The 20,553-nt window shown below is 37.2% G+C and overlaps 1 protein-coding gene across 1 annotated transcript in view; it reads left to right on the forward strand.

Moving 5' to 3' along the window:
• Nucleotides 1-20,553, forward strand: part of PCDH15 (protocadherin related 15) — a 741,840-nt gene that overhangs the window by 281,959 nt on the left and 439,328 nt on the right. The window contains exon 4 of the mRNA XM_049646661.1: nucleotides 2,657-2,829. Coding sequence (XP_049502618.1) covers nucleotides 2,657-2,829 — 173 coding nt within the window. The remainder of the gene's footprint in view (nucleotides 1-2,656; nucleotides 2,830-20,553) is intronic.

Consider the following 20,553-nt stretch of genomic DNA (forward strand, 5'->3'; position numbering starts at 1 on the left):
GGTTAAGCATCCAGCTTCGACTCAGGTCATGATCTCATGGTTCATGGGTTTGAGCCCTGCATCGGGCTCTGTGCTGACAGCTCAGAGCCTGGGGCCTGTTTCAGATTCTTTGTCTCCCTCTCTCTCTCTGCCCCTCGCTCGCTCATGCTCTCTCTCTTTCTCTGTCTCAAAAATAAAACATTTAAAAAAATTTTACATCTGCTAGCTGTGCCTAGGGCAGGGTAACCTCGTATGATACTCAGAATGATCCTATCCTATCGGTCTTTAATTTTATCTCTGTTTTTAGAAATGAGCAATCAAAGCACTGAGAGGTTTTGTACGGAGTGTGCAGCTAGTAGGTCTCTGTTACTGGCCGGAAGTCACGTAGTCTGATGTGGGGAGTCCACACCATTATCTACTCCGGGCACAGTACTGGTTACTGGGCGGAGAGCTTCAGTCATGACAAAACGCCACACCAGGCTTTATGGAGCTGCCAGTGCAGTGAAGGGGGACCAACAGAACTAAACGTATAAAATATGTCATATGCCAAGTGGTGGGTGAGAAACGTAGTATGGAAAATAAGTAGTGCGGGGAGAAGTTGAAAGGGGAGAGCAGGCTGGAAGACGACGTGTCAGAATATGTCATTCTGGGGGCGCCTGGGTGGCGCAGTCGGTTGGGCGTCCGACTTCAGCCAGGTCACGATCTCGCACTCCGTGAGTTCGAGCCCCGCGTCAGGCTCTGGGCTGATGGCTCAGAGCCTGGAGCCTGTTTCCGATTCTGTGTCTCCCTCTCTCTCTGCCCCTCCCCGTTCATGCTCTGTCTCTCTCTGTCCCAAAAATAAATAAATGTTGAAAAAAAAAAATTAAAAAAAAAAAAAAAAGAATATGTCATTCTGATAAAATGATGTATTTTGTGCGACAGCTTTGTAAGCTCAAAAAAGGCTTGAAAAGCACAAAGAAATATTTTGTAGTGTTAAATGCTTTGACTCGAGGGTCAAACAGATGTAGGTCTGCGCCCCAGTTCTGAAAGGTCTTGGCCATGTGACCTGAGTAATAAGTGCCCTTTGGATGACACTTTTCCCCTTTAGGAATTTATCATTAAAAATAGGGGCAAGTTGGCACATATTTATGCGTAGAATATTTATTGAAGTATGGTTTATAATGGCAAAAGTGGACAACATAGAGCATCTTGTTGTAAGTTTCTGCTAAGACAATTATGCTATCAACTATATGAAATCATATAATATAGCATCACAGTAGATACCTAATTACTGTAGTCAATCTGTATTTACAAATTTGGGATGCTATTCGTGTGTGTGTGTGTGTGTGTGTGTGTATAACAGGAGTATATTTGTATTTGGAGAGAGAAAGATTAGCAAAATAAACACTTAAATGTATAGAATGAGTAAATATGGTTGGTGGATTATGAATGGATTCTCTTCTTTTGATTATATTTTAATTTTTATCAGATATGAACACATAATATTTTAGCAAAAGTGTAAATGAGCACAAATGTTACACAACGCCTCTTGCCCGAGGATTTTATCATGAACACATTGTTTTTATAAATCACAAGCTCATGTAATGAATGATATTTTAACTTTTGGACAGAATTCATTTTACCCCCTCTGTCTTGTGACTGTGCTCTCCACTCGTCCTCCCATGCTGAACATGCATCCCGAGGTCCTGTACTTTGAGACACAAAATGAAGAAGCAAAATAATCATGGTTGTCCTCTCTTGTCCTTAAACAGGGCAAAATGGATCGATTTTCATAAATTATCTTCATTGTAAAATGAAGAAGCATAGAAAGTTTTATGAAACAGGGGCACCTGGGTGGCTCAGTCGGTTAAGCGTCAGACTTCAGCTCATGTCATGATCTCACATGTGAGTTCCAGCCCCAGGACAGGCTCTGTGCTTTACAGCTCAGAGTCTGGAGCCTGCTTTGGATCCTCTGTGCCACCCCACCCCCACCACCCCAGCTACTCTCTCTGCACCTCCCTTTCTCTTAGTCTCTCTCACAAACATAAACATTAAAATTTTGTTATGAAACAAATGTGCTTTGGCCATCATGAGATGCTTCAGTTTCAACTGCTTTTCTTAAAAAAGGATGCAATTAGGGGCACTTGTACCCCAATGTTTATAGCAGCACTCTCAACAATAGCCAAATTGTGGAAAGAGCCTAAATGTCCATCAACTGATGAATGGATAAAGAAATTGTGGTTTATATACACAATGGAATACTACGTGGCAATGAGAAAGAATGAAATATGGCCTTTTGTAGCAACGTGGATGGAACTGGAGAGTGTGATGCTAAGTGAAATAAGCCATACAGAGAAAGACAGATCCCATATGGTTTCACTCTTATGTGGATCCTGAGAAACGTAACAGAAACCCATGGGGGAGGGGAAGGAAAAAAAAAAAAAAAAAAAGAGGTTAGAGTGGGAGAGAGCCAAAGCATAAGAGACTGTTAAAAACTGAGAACAAACTGAGGGTTGATGGGGGGTGGGAGGGAGGGGAGGGTGGGTGATGGGTATTGAGGAGGGCACCTTTTGGGATGAGCACTGGGTGTTGTATGGAAGCCAATTTGACAGTAAATTTCATATATTGAAATAAATAAATAAATAAATAAATAAATAAATAAATAAAAATAAAAAAGGATGCAATTTCTGCATTGCAGCCCCCGATGAACATACACTCGATCGTGGTGCAGGTGCAGTGTGTCAACAAGAAGGTGGGCACCGTCATCTACCATGAGGTTCGCATCGTGGTGAGGGACCGCAACGACAACTCTCCCACGTTCAAGCACGACAGCTACTACGCCACGGTGAATGAGGTCAGTGCCCTCTGCCCGTAGGTCGCTGTGTACTGTGGATGCTTTCAAATGATGCTTACAGCAGGCTTAACTGTTCAGAAATTGAAAACAAAGAAACAAAAAAACATTTTACAGAATAGTGCTTCGGAGGAAATAAGATCTGGGTGACTTTCTAGTAAGATTTCAGGGATTCATTTTGCTGCAAAAAAATTTTGATTTGTGTGTAATAATGACTGAAATATTGGTATTTTTGATCATCGTGGACAATTTAATGCCAGAATCCACGTATATGCTTACTAAGGGTTAACAGGAGATATTTATTATCATTATAACTTGTTGGATTATTTGTTTTCCATTATCTCTAAGGTGGGAGCAGGAATTAAATACTGGAAGAAAATATCTATTCAAGATGCTTTTAATTTAAAGTTATTTCCTTAATTTTAAAAGTTCTGGCATATTCAAATATATAAATATAAATAACTGCTCAATTCTTATGCTGATTAAGTAATTTTTAAAAATTTTAAGTATTACTGCTTTTATTACAACATGATTTTTGGTTGTTTTTTTTCTTTTGTTTTCCCTTTGAGCCAAAATCCATGGGCCAAGAAGCCCTTTTATGTTTTTTTAAAAAGTGATGGTTACTCTGTTAATTTTTTGTTACTCCACTATGAAAATATTTCTAAAATATCTAATATCATCTATTATAGATACTTTAGACGCATAAAAAAAAATGAACCATATTTAAAAAAAATAATTTTAGGGGCGCCTGGGTGGCTCAGTCGGTTAAGCGTCCGACTTCAGCTCGGGTCACGATCTCACGGTCCGTGAGTTCGAGCCCCGCGTCGGGCTCTGGGCTGATGGCTCAGAGCCTGGAGCCTGCTTCCGATTCTGTGTCTCCCTCTCTCTCTGCCCCTCCCCCGTTCATGCTCTGTCTCTTTCTGTCTCAAAAATAAATAAACGTTAAAAAAAAATAATAAAATAAAAAAAATAATTTTAATGTTTATTTATTTTTGAGAGAGAGAGTATGAGCAGGGGAGGGACAGAGAGAGAGGGACACAGAATCCAAAGCTGGCTCCAGGCTCTGACCTGTCAGCACAGAGCCTAATGTGAGGCTCGAAATCACAGACCATGAGATCATGACCTGAGCCGGAGTCAGACGCTTAACCGACTGAACCATCCAGGCGCCCCTGAACCACATTTTTAATAGTCCATATACTAGCAGATTATTTTTACTTCCCAGATTTTGTTTTAACCTCAAAAGCTATGTACCTACTTTATAGGAGGAAATGTGTAATTTGGGTGTTAAGCACAGCAGTGGGCCTTTAACCTCTACGTGCTTGTTTTTTGAAATTATTTAAAATGTATCTTAATTATCTCAATATTGTTGTATTCATAAAAAATTGAGGAAATTATGTGTCTTATAATGTGAGACTTTGTAGGTGGAATTAGTAAAAAAGAAAAAAGCCCTGAACTGCCCTTTTAAGGTTAACAGGACAATTTTGCTGGTCAGTCGGTGTTAACATTTTACTCTTCTTTAACTGGTGCTTGCTAAAACAAACAAATGTTAATTAGTGTAATTAACTGTTTTACATGATCAATTATTTTAGCATCTGAAGTACACTCTTTGAGATTTTGCTTTGAGTGCTGCCTTCATTTGTGAATAAACTGTGAATTAGATGGATTATCTCAGACAGCAGATCTAATCGCAAAATCCACTCATGCACCATATTTCACTGTTCCTGGAGCTGTGGCTTTGCTTCATTTTTTGTGAAGAAATTTGCAATGTTCAGCTTGCATTTCAGAGTGCCTTGTGTGATTTGACTGCTTCCACACCCCTCCAACCTGCTCAGCGCCTTGCTGAAAAAATAACCTTTTCAAGTACTATTTTAATCTTATTATTCCCCTATTCAGAAATTGTGTAAAATCTCTCATTATTTCCTGAACAAAGGTCATGTGTCTCTACCGGCTGACTTTCAAGACATTCTGTAATCTGACCTATTTTCTGCGTATTCTTAGCATTAGGTTCAGAATGCATCGCCATCCAGGTTAATTTCTGCGCAACTCACAAACTTTTCTTTTTCCAGGGCTTTGCCCACACCGTTCATTGTACTTATAACAGGATCCTCCAATTTTTATCCATCTTTTAAAGTTTAACTCAAGACCTATTACCATTTCCTATTTCCATAGTCATCCCTGATCACTCCAGTACACCCTAACTCTAATTTTTAGAGTGCTGTCTAAACTTGTGCTGTCTCCCTAACTCTAATTTTTTTTTTAATGTTTATTCATTTCTGAGACAGAGAGAGACAGAGCATGAGCGGGGAAGGGGCAGAGAGAGAGGGAGACACAGAATCCAAAGCAGGCTCCAGGTTCTGAGCTGTCAGCACAAAGCCTGACGCGGGGCTCGAACTCACAGACCGTGAAATCATGACCTGAGCTGAAGTTGGTCGTTCAACCGACTGAGACACCCAGGCGCCCCTGTCTCCGTAACTCTAAACTTCTACAGCATCTGGATAAATGTTGGAGTGATAAAAATTTACAGAAAAGTTAAACCTTTCTCTTTTTAAAAAATATTTTAAGTTTATTTACGTTTGAGAGACACAGAGACCATGTGAGTGGGGGAGGGGCAGAGAGAGAGAGGGAGAGAGAGAATCCCAAGCAGGCTCCACACTGTAAGCACAGAGCCCGAGGTGGGGCTCAATCTCACAACCATGAGATCATGATCTGAGCCGAAACCAAGAGTTGGACCCTTAACAAACTGAGTCACCCAGGCGCCCCAATAAGTTAAACCTTTTATCTTAAATGTTACTTGGAGGAGCCCGGGTTTCCTTGCAAAGCTGCCATTTATGGTTCTTCTCACTCATTTTCCTAAAGTCTGCTGAGGCAGTCCCACCTCTGTGATACTTTGGCCATACCTTCTGTGGTTGGATTCTGAGGCCATGTGTAGTTGATGGCCACGTTCCCCTGTTTATATGTATTTTCTTGGAAAAAAATAAAATTTTCTTTAAAACGCAAAACATAATCACAAGGAAAAAAATGAAATTTAGCTATTTTTTTTCATCCTTCATTTATTTGAGTGGATCTTCTACAGTTCTCAGTATAATTTGCTTGGATACACACACATACACTGTGCAGTTATATGTACATATATTACATATGTATGTACGTGTGTATATATGTTCACTCATTTATATCATATAAATCTCTCATGGTCTCCTTCAACTACAACACTGCCTGTGAAATTAAGTTAAATTACATTGCACTGAATAGATTTTACTGTGCGCCAGATTGCAAGACATTTTCCATGTGATTTCTCCTTTCAGTACAAGACATACAGTTAATGCATTTAAGACTAGGAGGATCTAAATGTTTCTCAAAAAAATTAAAAATCGTTCACAATTTAATAGATTGTTGATGTCAAAATATTTTACACTTCATTAAAATCCGAAAGACAGGTATAAAGTCATTATCACAGATTCATGAATGAAGTTTCCAGAATTAAAGTCCCGATGACTCACTCTCATTCGCCGTAAGAACAGACGTCTGTAGCTAGAATTGGCTGTGTTACACGGTGAACTGGTCACAACCTTGGGAGTAAAACCCAAGTCCTTGGTCCAATCATTTCTTCCCTAGTTATTAATAGACATCCTATGTGCGAAATTATCACCACTCTCATGTAACTGATTTTAAAAATAAATATCAGGGATTATACTTATGGTATTATAATATTATAATCACAAACAGTACCTTAAAAGATGCATTAAATGTCAGTCTTTTTTTACTCTTTGTAAACATATTCTTCTATGTGTGTCAAGAATTTACTAAAATATTAATGTCTGTATCTAAATACCAAGCAAGGACTGTTACAAGTTTATAATTCCTTGTTTGTGAGCAGGACATCAGATGTTGCAAGTATTTTTCTCTCTCTGAGTAATTGGAGACTCAATTAATTTTGGACAATCATTGTATCACTAAGTAATTAGTCTAGTGGGTTTGAAGAAGAGATTGCACAGTCTAATTGTTGCTGATCGTCCTTAAGCGATTTTTGAAGATAAATATTTTCTGGCGTGATCTCTTTAATAACATATGCATTGCACCCTCAAAAATTTCTTTTGACATTAAAAGCAAAGAAGGGCAAGTCAAGGCAGACATTTGAGCCACGAAGAATTAATCTCCAAATTATATAGAGATTATATTTGTCGTGATCTTTAATGATCTCTTCACAGATGGTGCACTTTTTAAATCAATATTAATTTGTTCTTTCCATCACCTTACATATCATCTTAAATGTACTTTGCTGCTCTGACATGATATGTTTTATTAGACATAATTTGTTGGCAGTTTCTGGAGGAATGTTTCCTTGCATATCTCTTGCATAGATAGATGGTTTACAGTCTCTTGAAAGGAAGGAGGGTAGGTAGAAAAAGGGAGAGGGAGGGAGAGAAGGAATTTAAATTTTGTTATTTTAAGCCTGTAACCTTAAGTTTAGATGGCTCTGCAGCTTTCCAGTTAGATAGCTTGAATTTTCTTTTACTTTCCTTTGAAAATGTACTTACTGCAAAATGTTTTGTAATTCATAATAGATGAAAAGATGTGCGTGATTCCATTGTATTATGTAGGGCACTTTATTGCAGTGATATTTTCTATCCTTTTACTTACACTGAGACTAATTGTAATCTTACAGCTTCAGAAGGGGAAGGACTCAGTTCTGATGTCACCTGTGCTTTCTAGAAAATGTGTCTTTCTTCATACTTCACTAGTCTGTGTTGTTGAGATTAATTATGCTTTACTATTTTATCATTTCATTTCATTTCATTTAGTTAGATTATTCACTTAGATTCAAATATCAATAACTGAAGTATTTGATTCTAACAGTGACATTAATAAATAAAATGTATTCTCTTTATTATATTCTTTCCATATTTATTGTAAAGGTTTAATCCTATATTCATTCCTTAAAACATTTTTTACTACTGAGTCTCTTATGGTTTCTTAAATAATTTGCTTAAACAGATACAGAAAATATTTGTTTTACTGTGTTTCTGTTCCACTAAATACCTTAGGAGTAGGGATCCCATTTTTAATAAATTTAAAACTGACATCTTTTCTGCACATATTACTTTTAAAATATAAAAGTTATATGTGTGGTAAAATTGCCTTATGTTGGGACAATAGGATTGAGTTAGAGTTCTAGAACTATGGGTGATTTTTAAAATTTGATGATTTCCGAAGTGTTCATAATGAGGTAATGTTTTGCCTATAATATGTACAAATTCTTAAGACTGGCATTTAATATAAAATATTCTGTTAAAGTGGTGACTTTAAATTGAAAGATCTGCTTCATTGTTTCTAATCACTGTTAATGATACCCTGACGGCCTTTTGAGATTCGTATTTTTAGGTAAACTACAGTTTACAGGTAACATTTGCCCTACCACTGTGTGCTTCTGAATGGACCATGCAGTTTCGGTGTCCATAAGTAAAATTGTATTACAATGCAACCATGCCCATTCATCATATACTGTTGTGTGCTGTGAACAGAGCTGAGTAGTTGTGTGACCGTTTGGTGTCCTGGGGAGTCAGAAGCTGTACCAGGTGACTGATCACACAAAAATAAACTTTATTTGCAGCCAGTAAGGATCACAGGGAGTAGTTTCCAAAGCCGTGAGTTCCCATGAATCCCCATGAGTGGGTGGGTTCCTTTTATGTAGGGTTAGAACAAACATTTAGACAGGGGAGCCTCGTCACCATCCATAGAGATGGCAGGCGGCCACGCGTGTGCCTTAAGGAAACCTGTGTGGGTGGTGGGTATTAAGAAAAAACAAAACAAATGCCAAACAGTACCTATATTTGTGCATATGCAATTTTCAGGAAGAGAAATTACAGCTTTTATCACATTTCACAGGGATCCATACACTAGTGAGGGCTAGTGACCACTAGCCCAAGGTAGTTTGCAAAGTAAGGAGACAAGCCAAAGAAAGGCAATTCAGCTGAAAAACAGACCAGAGAGGTAGCAAGAGAATAAAGGGGCATTGTCCCCAAAGGAAAGTGCACTGAATTTACAAATCCAAGTCCTACTTGGGTAAATTAGTAACAGTACAAATCAGACGGTGTTAAATGAAGCAGTGCATTGAAGTGCATTGAAAATAAGGACAGAGGGTTAGTGGCTATGAAATGCATTTCAAGATGCTGGCTGGAAGGGAAAGGGGCACAGGTCAGTAGTGAGTTTAAGAGTAGAAGACACTTTAGTGTGTTTATAAGATAGTTCCACACACCAAATATTGTATTAAATTTAACATTTGCGACATATAATAATCGGTAACATAGTTTTATAAAATGGACCAGTAAGTCCCCACACTGAAGGACGCTAAGACTGGCAATTGCTTACTTCCACCTGCCATTCTAAACTCCGTTTCCTGGAATAAGTAGTTGCTGGAACTGGCGGTGAAGTCTTAGGCTCCAGGGAAATCCTTGCCAGGAGAATTGGAGTGGAACTTTTTCTAACCCAACAGACCTACCAGAATACACAAACCGGGTGTCAGCTTCAGGATTCATGAGGGGAGAGACTGAATGCTAGGTGTCCTGACCTAAGTCTGTGCATCAAATTTTGAGGTAAACATCGGCTCCGTAAGTTTGCCTAGTCTTTATACCCGCTCCCCCAACTGCAAAGATTCAGGCTAAGGTGGACAGTTGAACTCAAATGTTTCTCCTCTTAAATTTATGAGATTTAAGAAGGCCAGGAAGGAGACTGTCCTCCATACACTTTACGCAGCCCATGGGATCAAAAAAACAATTTTGTTTTTTACCCATAATCATATTGTGAACTCTGTTTTTATCCAAAGATCATAACTGGTAAATGAAAATGGCGAATAATAATAATAGTGGACAGGTGATATTTATTGAGCACTTACATTATCGCAGACCTGTAAATGTGATACTGTTTGACCCTTCCAATAATACATTTTACAGAAAAGAAATTCAGTTTAGAGAACTTAGGTAATTCGTCCATAGTCGAGTGTCTTGGATTTGGCGCTCATAAGGTTGAAAAGCAGATCTCTGTCTCTCTCTCTCTCTCTCTCTCTCTCTCTCTCTCAAACACAGACACCTTACAATACCATGTTCCATTGGGAAACCCTAAAAAACAAGCTTCTGCTGGAATAGCATTAAAAGACTGTGTTCGTGCAAAGGAATGCAGCTGACTGAACAATGCAGGGCTTAGGGGCACCAGACTCCCCCACCGCCCAACCCCATGCACTCAAAAATCCATAACTTTTGATACTCCAAAAACTTAACTACTAGTAGCCTCCTGTTGACTAGAAGCCTACTAATAATATAAACAGTCAATTAACACACATTGTATGTGTTACATGTGTTCTATGTTGTATTCGTCCAGTAAAGTAAGTTAGAGAAAGGAAAATATTAATAAAAAATTATGAGGAAGATGCAATGTGTTTGCAGTACTGGACTGGAAAAAATCTGCAGGTCAGTGGACCCATGAGGTTCAGACTGATGTTGTGCAAGGGCCGGCTGCACTTTCTACCACTGACACCAGCAGCCACTGTCCACAAGGTACCATCCTGCCATTATAGCCACATAGTTTTGTGATCAAAAGATGTACTTTGGGGCTCCTGGGTGGCTCAGTCGGTTGAGCGTCCGACTTCGGCTCAGGTGATGATCTTGTGGTTTGTGAGTTTGAGCCCCGTGCTGGGCTCTATGCTGACAGCTCAGAGCCTGGAGCCTGCTTTGGATTCTGTGTCTCCCCCTCTCTGTGCCCCTCCCATGCTCATGCTCTGTCTCTCTCTGACTCTCAATAATAAATAAACCTTAAAATTTTTTTTTAAAAAATATATAATATGAATAGCTAATTTATGAAATTTGTTGATAAAAATAAAATTGCTTTTTATATAAAATTTATATTTTTTATATATTTTATATAAAATTCCTTTTCTCTTATGAAAATATCTAAACATATATTGTCTGTGCAATTAAGGGACAACACAAAAAAAATACAAAATTTACATTTCTTCCCTCATTCCTGTTGTTTAAACGACTTCAGCAGGTTTCTACAACATTGCCTTGTGGTTCTTGTCACCTGGGTACAGAGATAGCACCGTGCGGTTACTTGGGAAGCTTTACTGCACAGAGATAGTTCTGCACGGTTATTCGGGGAGGTTTGAAGTCACATAATCTTCATTATTTCCAGTCACACAAAACACTGACATCTTCTGCTTCTGATTGAGATAGACTAGGTAGTCAGGCCCAGTTATTCCCTTTAAGATATAACTAGAAGAATTAGAAAATCTAAATAAACAAGCAAATGAACAAATAAGTAAACAAAATGAAACTGAATAATTGAGTAAATATATATATACTTGAAGTCATCAAAGAACTAATAAGGAAAAATAAAGATGAAAACTTGAGTATATATGACTAAATCTAAATATTCACTGAGTAAAATAATAATGCTTTCTTTTTTTTTTTTTTAATTTTTTTAATGTTTATTTATTTTTGAGACAGAGACAGAGCATGAGTGGGGAAGGGACAGAGAGAGAAGGAGACACAGAATCGGAAGCAGGCTCCAGGCTCTGAGCCATCAGCCCAGAGCCTGACGCGGGGCTCAAACTCACGAACCGTGAGATCATGACCTGAGCTGAAGTCGGACGCTCAACCTACTGAGCCACCCAGGTGCCCCAATAATGCTTTCTTTTGAAGTGATATATATATATATATATATATATATATATAAAATAGATAAAATTATATATATATATATATATGACTTATATAACACTTCAGTTATAAACCAGGACTGACAAATGTATTTTAAGGTCTTTATTGCCTAGAAAATGAGTAAAATAATGAAGAGTATGCGTATTAATCAAAGTAAGGCAAAGGGGCAATTGAAAAGGAGTACAGAATGGACAGGATAAAATATATACAGTAAGAGTAGATTTAAATGATCCTGTTCAAAGATTGCATCAAAAGTAAAGGAGAAAATGCTCAAAATGAAAAGAGTTTTCAAACTAAATTCAAAAATAAAGCCAAATGAAGGCAGTTGACACGAAACCCAGTTAAATATAAGGATTCAGAAATCTAAAATATAGAAAATTGAAGTAGATACACCATGTAGTCAGTTTTTATGTAATAGGTGTTGTAGCTATACTATTACCCGACAAAATGGACTTTGTGGGAAAAGACATTGGTAGAGAATAAAAGGAACTTTCCCTCATGATAAAGATTCAAATTGCCAGAAAGTTAGAATAATTATGTATTCAATTGCACTTAATAACATGACCTCAGAAATAATAAAGTGTTGAAAGAATTAAAGGTAAAATGGAAAAATCCATGATCCTAGAGTGATATTTTAAAACCTGTGGGAGGTAGGATGATAGTGCCCCAAGATGACCATGTCCTAATCCCTGGCAAAAGAACTTTGCAGATATGATTAAGGTTATGGAAGTTAATCGGGGGATTATCCCGGATTATCCTGCAGAGTCCAGTCTAGTCATGTGAGCACTGAAAAGAATAGAACTTTCTCTGGCTGGAGTCTGAGAGTCCAGGACAGAGAAAGCAAGAAATACGAAGAAGGGAGGGAGATCAAAATGAATAGAGTGAGAAACAGTCAATGCACCATCGCTGGCTTTGAGGATGAATGGATCCATGAGCTGGATATACCTTCTACGGACAGAGACACACGACACACTAAGAGCTAGCAGGGAATCAGGTCCCTCCTCTCTACACTGGCAAAAATAACTCAGTCCAGCCAATAACCTGAATGAGCTTGGAAGTGAATTCAAAGGAATCCAGCCCTGGGGATACTTGGTTTTAGTTTGGTGAGACTGTCTGACTTCTGACCAATCGAACTATGAGATAATTAAGGTATACAAAATAATTTATATAAAAATAATTTAAGGCACTAAATGTATAACAACTTTTTATGGAAGCAATAGACAATATAAAACCTCTTTTATTGACTGACAAATAGGGGATAAAATAGGTAGGACAAAACAGGTGGAGGATTTGAATAATGAAATTAGCAAATTTGACCTGGTGGATTTTTATGGAAGGGACACTGAATCTGACAACTGTAGAATTCATCCCTTTCAAGGACGTGGAACACTTAAGAACTTACCAAACACTAAGCTATAAAGGAAGTGTCAACATATTCCAAATGGCTGAAATTACACAGAGTCCATTTTCTAATCATGGTACAATTGAGCTTAAAATTAATAAAAACAGAAACAATATAGAAATTCCCCACATTATATAGAAAATTACATAAAAACCTCTCATTAGTCACTAATTGTGAATATATGTAAAACCAACAGTATTTACATACAAACGATTGCAGTTAAAAATGAGTGTCCTAAGTTTGCTGGGGCCAAGGTCAATATTTTTTAAAGAAATTTTTTTATACATAAGCAATAAGCATAATGGATTTAAACAGGAATACCTTGTTCATACTAACTACCAAAATGGAGATCCAATTGTAACTATTTTAAACTAAATTCAGTTGTTGTTTTTTTTAAATTTTCTTTAAAGTTTATTTTTAGAGAGTACATGGGTGAGGGGCTTAGAGAGAGAGAGAGAGAAAGAGAGAGAGAATCCCAAGCAGGCTTCATGCTCAGTGCAGAACTCAACTTGTGGCTCAATCCCAGAACTGTGGGATCATGACCTGAGGGGAAATCAAGAGTTGGTCACTCAGTCACTCAACCAACTAAGCCACCCAGGCACCCAGTGGTAAAGTTTTTAAAGAAACAAATAAAAGCTTTCTGGAATATTGTGGTAAATTACGTAGGTTGACGTTTCAGTGATGACAATAAAAGAAACACACTTTTTTTCTTTAACTTGATAAATATGAACTATGAGAATTGTAGTTATTTTTACAAACTCTTGGGGAAACTGGATTTATGTGAATTACCACTCTTTTTATATAACTATAGGGGGAAATTCTGTGTTTATTTAGATATGACTATTATACCACTTTAGAATCTGTACCCTACTTTTCACCCAGAGACACTGAAGTCCTATTTATGAAGTGATATTAATGATTCCTCTTTGACCAAATATCCTTTCCTTTCTCTGAAAAATTTTTCTACAGGCGCAGGTTTGTGAGGCTCAATGCCGACGGTCTCAGGAGCATCAGAGTCAATTTAATAAATCTGTGTTTGATCAAGTTCTCTAAGCTATTAATAATAAGAAACTTTAAGGAATGTTTCATTAATCTAAATTTAAAATGGAGTTTGTAATTTAGGAAGGTGAGGGTTTGGAGTTGAAATAACCTTGGGTTTAGCGAACAATCAAGTTATTTCGTGATTATTGACGTTACTAGTACATTGTAAGTCGTGTCCTGATTAACAGCTTAAACGTCTATAAAGTTTAGGTTTATAACAATTCTAGTATTTTTCTTTACTTTTTTATTATTAGGCATACTCATTACAAAATAACTTCACACCAGAGTGCCTGGGTGGCTCAGTCACTTAAGCGTCAGCTTCCGACTTCGGCTCAGGTCATGGTCTCATGGTTTGTGGATTTGAGCCCCGTGTCGGGCTCTGTGCGGACAGCTCAGAGCCTGGAGCCTGCTTCAGATTCTGTGTCTCCCTCTCTCTCTGCCCCTCCTTCTCTCACTCTCTCTCTCTCTCTCTCTCTCTCTCATAAATAAATAAACATTAGACAAACTTAAAGAAATAACTTCACACCAGATAAATCTTAAATTTATTCTTATCCAGGTTTTGTTCACAGAAAGATTTCTACATAGATCTCCTTGCCACTCTAGTGACATCATTTCTCCTGATATTGAATGGAATAAGGAAGATGACAGTAATAATGGTAGATTGATTCTACCCTACTACCAGATAATTCATGACAATTGTCATTAAGTACATGTATTAATGGTAAATATTTTCCATGAAGTGTGTCATTTAAGACTTACCTGCACCCTCACATAGATGTACATTATGTGAGTGCTGCAGAAATTGCAGAACTAGAGAGCTATTTATTCATTTGCACAGAACCTCACTGCTAATGGCTGGTGGCTCTAAGCCAGAGACAGAGGCAACCTTACTCCTAACCCAAGGGCTTGATCACCGCACCGTACAAATGCATCAAGGAAGAGAAGGACAAATTTAGCAGATATATATGAAGAAAACTCCATACAGTTTTGAAAATTTATATCCCTTCACCATGGCTTAAAATAAGGTTGTCAGGGGGCGCATAGGTGGCTCACTTGGTTAAGTCCGACTTCAGCTCAGGTCATGATCTCACAGCTCATGAATTCAAGCCCCTCGTCAGGCTCTGTGCTGACAGCTCAGAGCCTGGAGCCTGCTTCGGATTCTCTGTCTCCCTCTCTCTCTGACCCTCTCCTGCTCATGCTCTGTCTCTCTCTGTCTGTCTGTCTCTCTCTCTCAAAATAAATAAGTAAATAAACAAACATTAAAAGATTTTTAAAAAAATTTTTTTAATAAGGTTTTCAGGAGCACCTGGGTGGCTCAGTTGGTTCATAGTCTGACTCTTGATTTCGGCTCAGGTCATGATCTTACAGTGGGTGCAATGGAGCCCTGCATCAGGCTCTGTGCTGACAGCACACAGCCTGCTTGGGATATTCTCTCTCTCCCTCTCTCTCTCTGCCCCTCCCCCACTTGCAAGCACGCTTTCTCACTTTCAAAATAAATACATAAAACTTAATTAAAAAAAATAAGGTTTTCAGAAAGACTGAGGAGTATGTAAGACCAGTAATACAAACAGTATTAGTACTAATTTGAAAAACAGTTACCCTTACTTGTTGGGTCTAAATTATTGTTCTGGTTCATAGTTCAGTAAAAGAATGATATGCTAACAGAATGTTAGAGAGAATGGGGCACCATGTTTTGAATTGTCAAACCGAGGTGGTGATTTCAGGAAGGGGCTGTGCTTCTTATCTGTGTGATCCCAGAAAATTGAATAATTTCCAATAGGTTTGGTTTCCTGGATGGAAGAGATAATAGTGTATTTAGGATAGTTTACTGAAGACTAAAGGATACGGAGGAGGTAAGGCCAAGCCTCCAATTCTGGAGATGCTCTGTGAATTCATGGAATGGTCGGAAGGGCGTGATGGCCAACTACTTCGTTAGATCCTGCACTCCCCACATTCATGAGGTCATGCTTCCCCAAATTTAATTTTCAACGTAAAATACACATGATTATTTTCACTATGAAACATTTCTCTTTTTTTTTTTTTTAAATGTTTTATTTATTTTTGAGAGAGAGAGAGACAGAGCACGAGTGAGGGAGGAGCAGAGAGAGAGGGAGACACAGAATCCGAAGCAGGCTCCGGGCTCTGAGCTGACAGCGGGGCTCTGAGCCCGATGGGGGGCTCAAACTCACAAACTGTTGAGATCATGACCTGAGCCGAAGCTGGACACTCAACCAACTGAGCCACCCAGGCGCCCCTGAAACATTTCTTTTTTGCTGAAATGTTTTATTAAATTTATTTTTATTTTTACCACATTTTTAGGTTAATAACTATATAGCTTATACCCTTTACTTTTAGATTTTGTTTTGTTTTGATTTGTTTTAGAGAGAGAATGCATGTGAGTGGAGGAGGGGCAGACAGAGAGGGAGAGAAAGAATCTTAAGCAGGCTCCATGCTCAGCAGGGAGCCAGACTTGGGACTTAATCCCACAACCCTGGGATCATGACCTAACCTGAAATCAAGAGTCAAAAACTCTGGGTACCTGTGTGGCTCAGTTGGTTAAGTGTCTGACTTCTGTTCAGGTCATGATCTCATGGTCCGTGAGTTCGAGCCCTGCATCAGGCTCTGTGCTGACAGCTCAGAGCCTGGAGCCTACTTCTGATTCTGTGTCTCCCTTTCTCTCTGCCCCTCCCCCACTCATGCTCTGTCTCTCTCTGTCTCTCAAAAATGAATAAATGTTAAAAAAATTAAAAATAAAAGAATCAAAAACTCAACCAACTGACCCACCAAGGCCCCTTATTCTTATCCCTTATACTTATTCCTTATACTTATCTTATACCTTATACTTATTCTAATTATGTCGCTACTACTCATATTTCTTAAACTATGGGGAAAATAATAGACTAATTAAAAAAATGAGAAAGACTAAATCCCATGTAACACTGAGACTAATAAATACAGTTTTAAAATTCATCTTATTCACTTTCCTTATGATATGGTTTTCAACTTCAAATCAACAAAGATTCTCTCTTTCACTTTGTTTAAATTTTGTGAGATTAATAACCTTGAAAACTCCCTTTAATGCATTACGGCAGGGACACTAAAATACCTTATTTATGACTAATAACTATAAAATATAAAGTAGGTTGGGGGATGGTGATGACCTAACATCAGATTTGGACTGTAAGAAAAGGAGATATATATATATACATATATGTCATTTATGTATTATATATATTTATATTATATATTTTATATAATATATATGTCCTATATATATATATATCTTTTATATATATATATATATATATGAAACTTTTTCTGTAGAATGCCTGTATATCATGAAGAATTATAAAAAGTGACATGATGACCAATGTATCAAGATGACCATCTTGCCCAACTACATGTATAATAGTTTACATACCATAGAGGGTATTTCATATTAGCTGGTATCATATGATGGTTAATTAGGATTTTTATTTTATTTTATATTAAATGCCATTACACATTTTTCTTCTGACATTGTATAGTACTTTTCTTCAACAATACCTGTTAAGTTAATGTGCTCGTTAATTTTTTTTTAATTGGTTTCGGGGCACCTGGGTGGCTCAGTTGGTTAATTAAGCTCCTGACTTGGGCTGAGGTCATGTACTCACAGTTTGAGGCTTCGAGCCCCGTGTCGGGCTCTGTGCTGACAGCTCAGTGCCTGGAGTCTGCTTCGGATTCTGTGTCTCCCTCTCTCTCTGCCTCTTTGCTGCATCACACGCTGTCTCTGTCTGTCTTAAAAATAAATGAACATCAAAAAAAATTGCTTTCTAAATGTTTTAAAGATTAAGTTAATGATTAAAAACATTTTAATGTTCATACCTATCAGAAACTAGCAGCTGAACTCAGACAAATTAAACCATAGAAAAGTATGAGAATCTCTTGCTCTCTCTTTTGTTTCTTCTTTCACCTTCAGGTGTACCTTATTTAATATTTTGGCTGAGAATTGTTCCAAATATATACTTTATGAATATAAAAATTAAATGTAAAGGAACACAGCTTTATTATTTTAAAAATATTTTTCATATAATACATGATATACTCAAGTCTTGGATTTTTGTTATGAAAGTGCCTATGGATACGGTCTGTTTTACGATCATATTTTCTATTATTTATTTAAACAATATCAGAACTTTTTAGACCTAAATAACATTTTAATAGAAGTAATGGAGTGCCCATATAACCAACATCCAATTTCGTGTATTGTTAACAGCTTTTATTAGTATCGGACATCTTTAACAACAGTGAAATACAATTATTAACTAAAATCCATATTTATTTGGATGTCGTTAGTTTTTACCTAATGTCCTTATTGTAGTTCCAGGTTTCTGGGATGTCATTTTATTTTAGGCATCATATCTCTTTTAGTCTTCTCTAGACTTTGGTACTTTTATTGTTTTTGATGACCTTGACAGTTTTGAGGAGTACCAATCAGATACTTTCTTTCTAGTAGTTAGATGATTGATAGATAGATAGATAGATAGATAGATGATAGATAGGTGATAGATGATAGATAATAGATGCATGTGTCTATATATTGCTTATGTGTATATATGCCATATAGTCATATGCATAATATATATTGTATATCATATATAGGTCTATAGACCCTTTTTAATTTTTGCTTATTTTCCCAGTAAAATCCTCTATAGGTCAAAAACCTTATCTAAGATCAAACGTTGCATTTCGTTACGTGGCTTTGAGGTCTCCATCTCAGCTCCTTAGTATTCCCTTGCCATTAATGACTTTAATTGTCAAGAGTAGGGCAGTTTATAGACTATTTCTCAATTTGCATTTACCTGATACCTCTTCATGATTATAAATTTTGTTCAGAAATACCACAAAGATAATAGGTGTTTTTCATAGGACATAACAAAAGAGACACACACCATCAATGTATCCTGTTACTGATAAGGGTGGCTTCTTCAGACATTTGCCTAACATTTTTATTAGTGATTTGTGAAAAACTGATTTGCTGAAAAACCGTTGATGAAATGCACATCACTGTGGTCGGGTACTGCTACTTCTCTTTGCCCCTTGAGCATTTGTTGAGTGCTTCTTTATGCATTATGCAATAAACTAGCAATGAAGGTTTGATTATGAGTGAAAAGGTGAGTATACTGAAATGATAATTTGGGAATTTATGAAATAATCTGCTTGCTGAGAATCTACCTGTTTTCAATGGCAATCATAATATGAGTTCTCTGAAATGCAGACACTAGCTTCATTGAATTCTTTGTCTCTCCATAAGATATCTCAAGACTATTTTTCCTTAGGGCCAAACCTAATTTATCTTTGATGAAATACATCACCCAAATTGCATCATTTCAGATTATCTGTGTGTTGAGTTCTGGTATGTGCCACATTGTGTTTATTTCCTCTTTCATTTCCCCTTTACTCCAAAGTTTATTAATAGCAGATTATGAAATTTCTGAAATAATATATTTCACAGTGCCTGGGAATTTATACTCTGAAGTCAGACAGTCTGTGTTGTAGTTCTCATCTACCAAGCAGTAGAATTATGACATCAAGAAGAAGTTCTTTGGGGCGCCTGGGTGGCTCAGCTGGTTAAGCGTCCAACTTCACTCAGGTCATGATCTCACAGTACGTGAGTCCAAGCCCCGCCTCGGGCTCTGTGCTGACAGCTCAGAGCCTGGAGCCTGTTTCAGATTCTGTCTCTCTCTCTCTCTCTCTCTCTGCCCCTCACCTGCTCACACTCTCTCAAACATAAATAAACATTAAAAATTTTTTTTACATAAAAAGAAAGAAGTTCTTTGCCTGTGATTCCTCAACTATAAAATAAGTATAACAACAAAAAATAATGTTACAAAGTTGTTTAAAGGACGAAAAGAGATAATACTTTTGAAATACTTAGTATAGGTTCTGGCCATCGTTTCTTGTGGTTCACTTTGCCTTGGAACTATGCTTCAAAAAAAGTTATGTATTTGAAAATCAAGATGTCTTGACAAATGAAATGCAAAATGTAAGTCTGTAAACTGGCAGTAATTAGTGGAACAACACTGACAAACCCAGATTTTTCTCACAATGGTGAAATGACATCAACTCTGAACATATTCCATTTGAGCAGTCACTGTCCTGATCAAATTCCTAGTCTTGTGCTCTTCTTTCACATTTCATCATGGCAGCATCCTCTGCTTCCATTAATACATGTATTTTTAGACACCTATTCTTATCAGTCATTATACTGGATCTAAGAGCACAGATGGTGTCCTTGAGGAAGCATAAGAGTGAGATTTTTGTCTATATTTAAGAATTTTTACCACATTTTATATATGTATTCCTTATATTTGCTGGATATAACGTGATTTTTAAAATTTATATATTTTATATATTGGAAAATACCATATATACATACACACACACACACACACACACATATATGACATGTATATAAAATATATATGAAACGCTCATGTATTGGAAACTTGATAAATATCTTCAACTATTCAAGGAATAAAAAAATGACTGGACCTTCAGAGCCATGCCCGTGCATAGAATTTCTTTGAATAGACAGCACTGGCATGTAA

Source organism: Panthera uncia, chromosome D2, assembly GCF_023721935.1.
Source record: "Panthera uncia isolate 11264 chromosome D2, Puncia_PCG_1.0, whole genome shotgun sequence".
Lineage (NCBI taxonomy): Eukaryota > Metazoa > Chordata > Mammalia > Carnivora > Felidae > Panthera > Panthera uncia.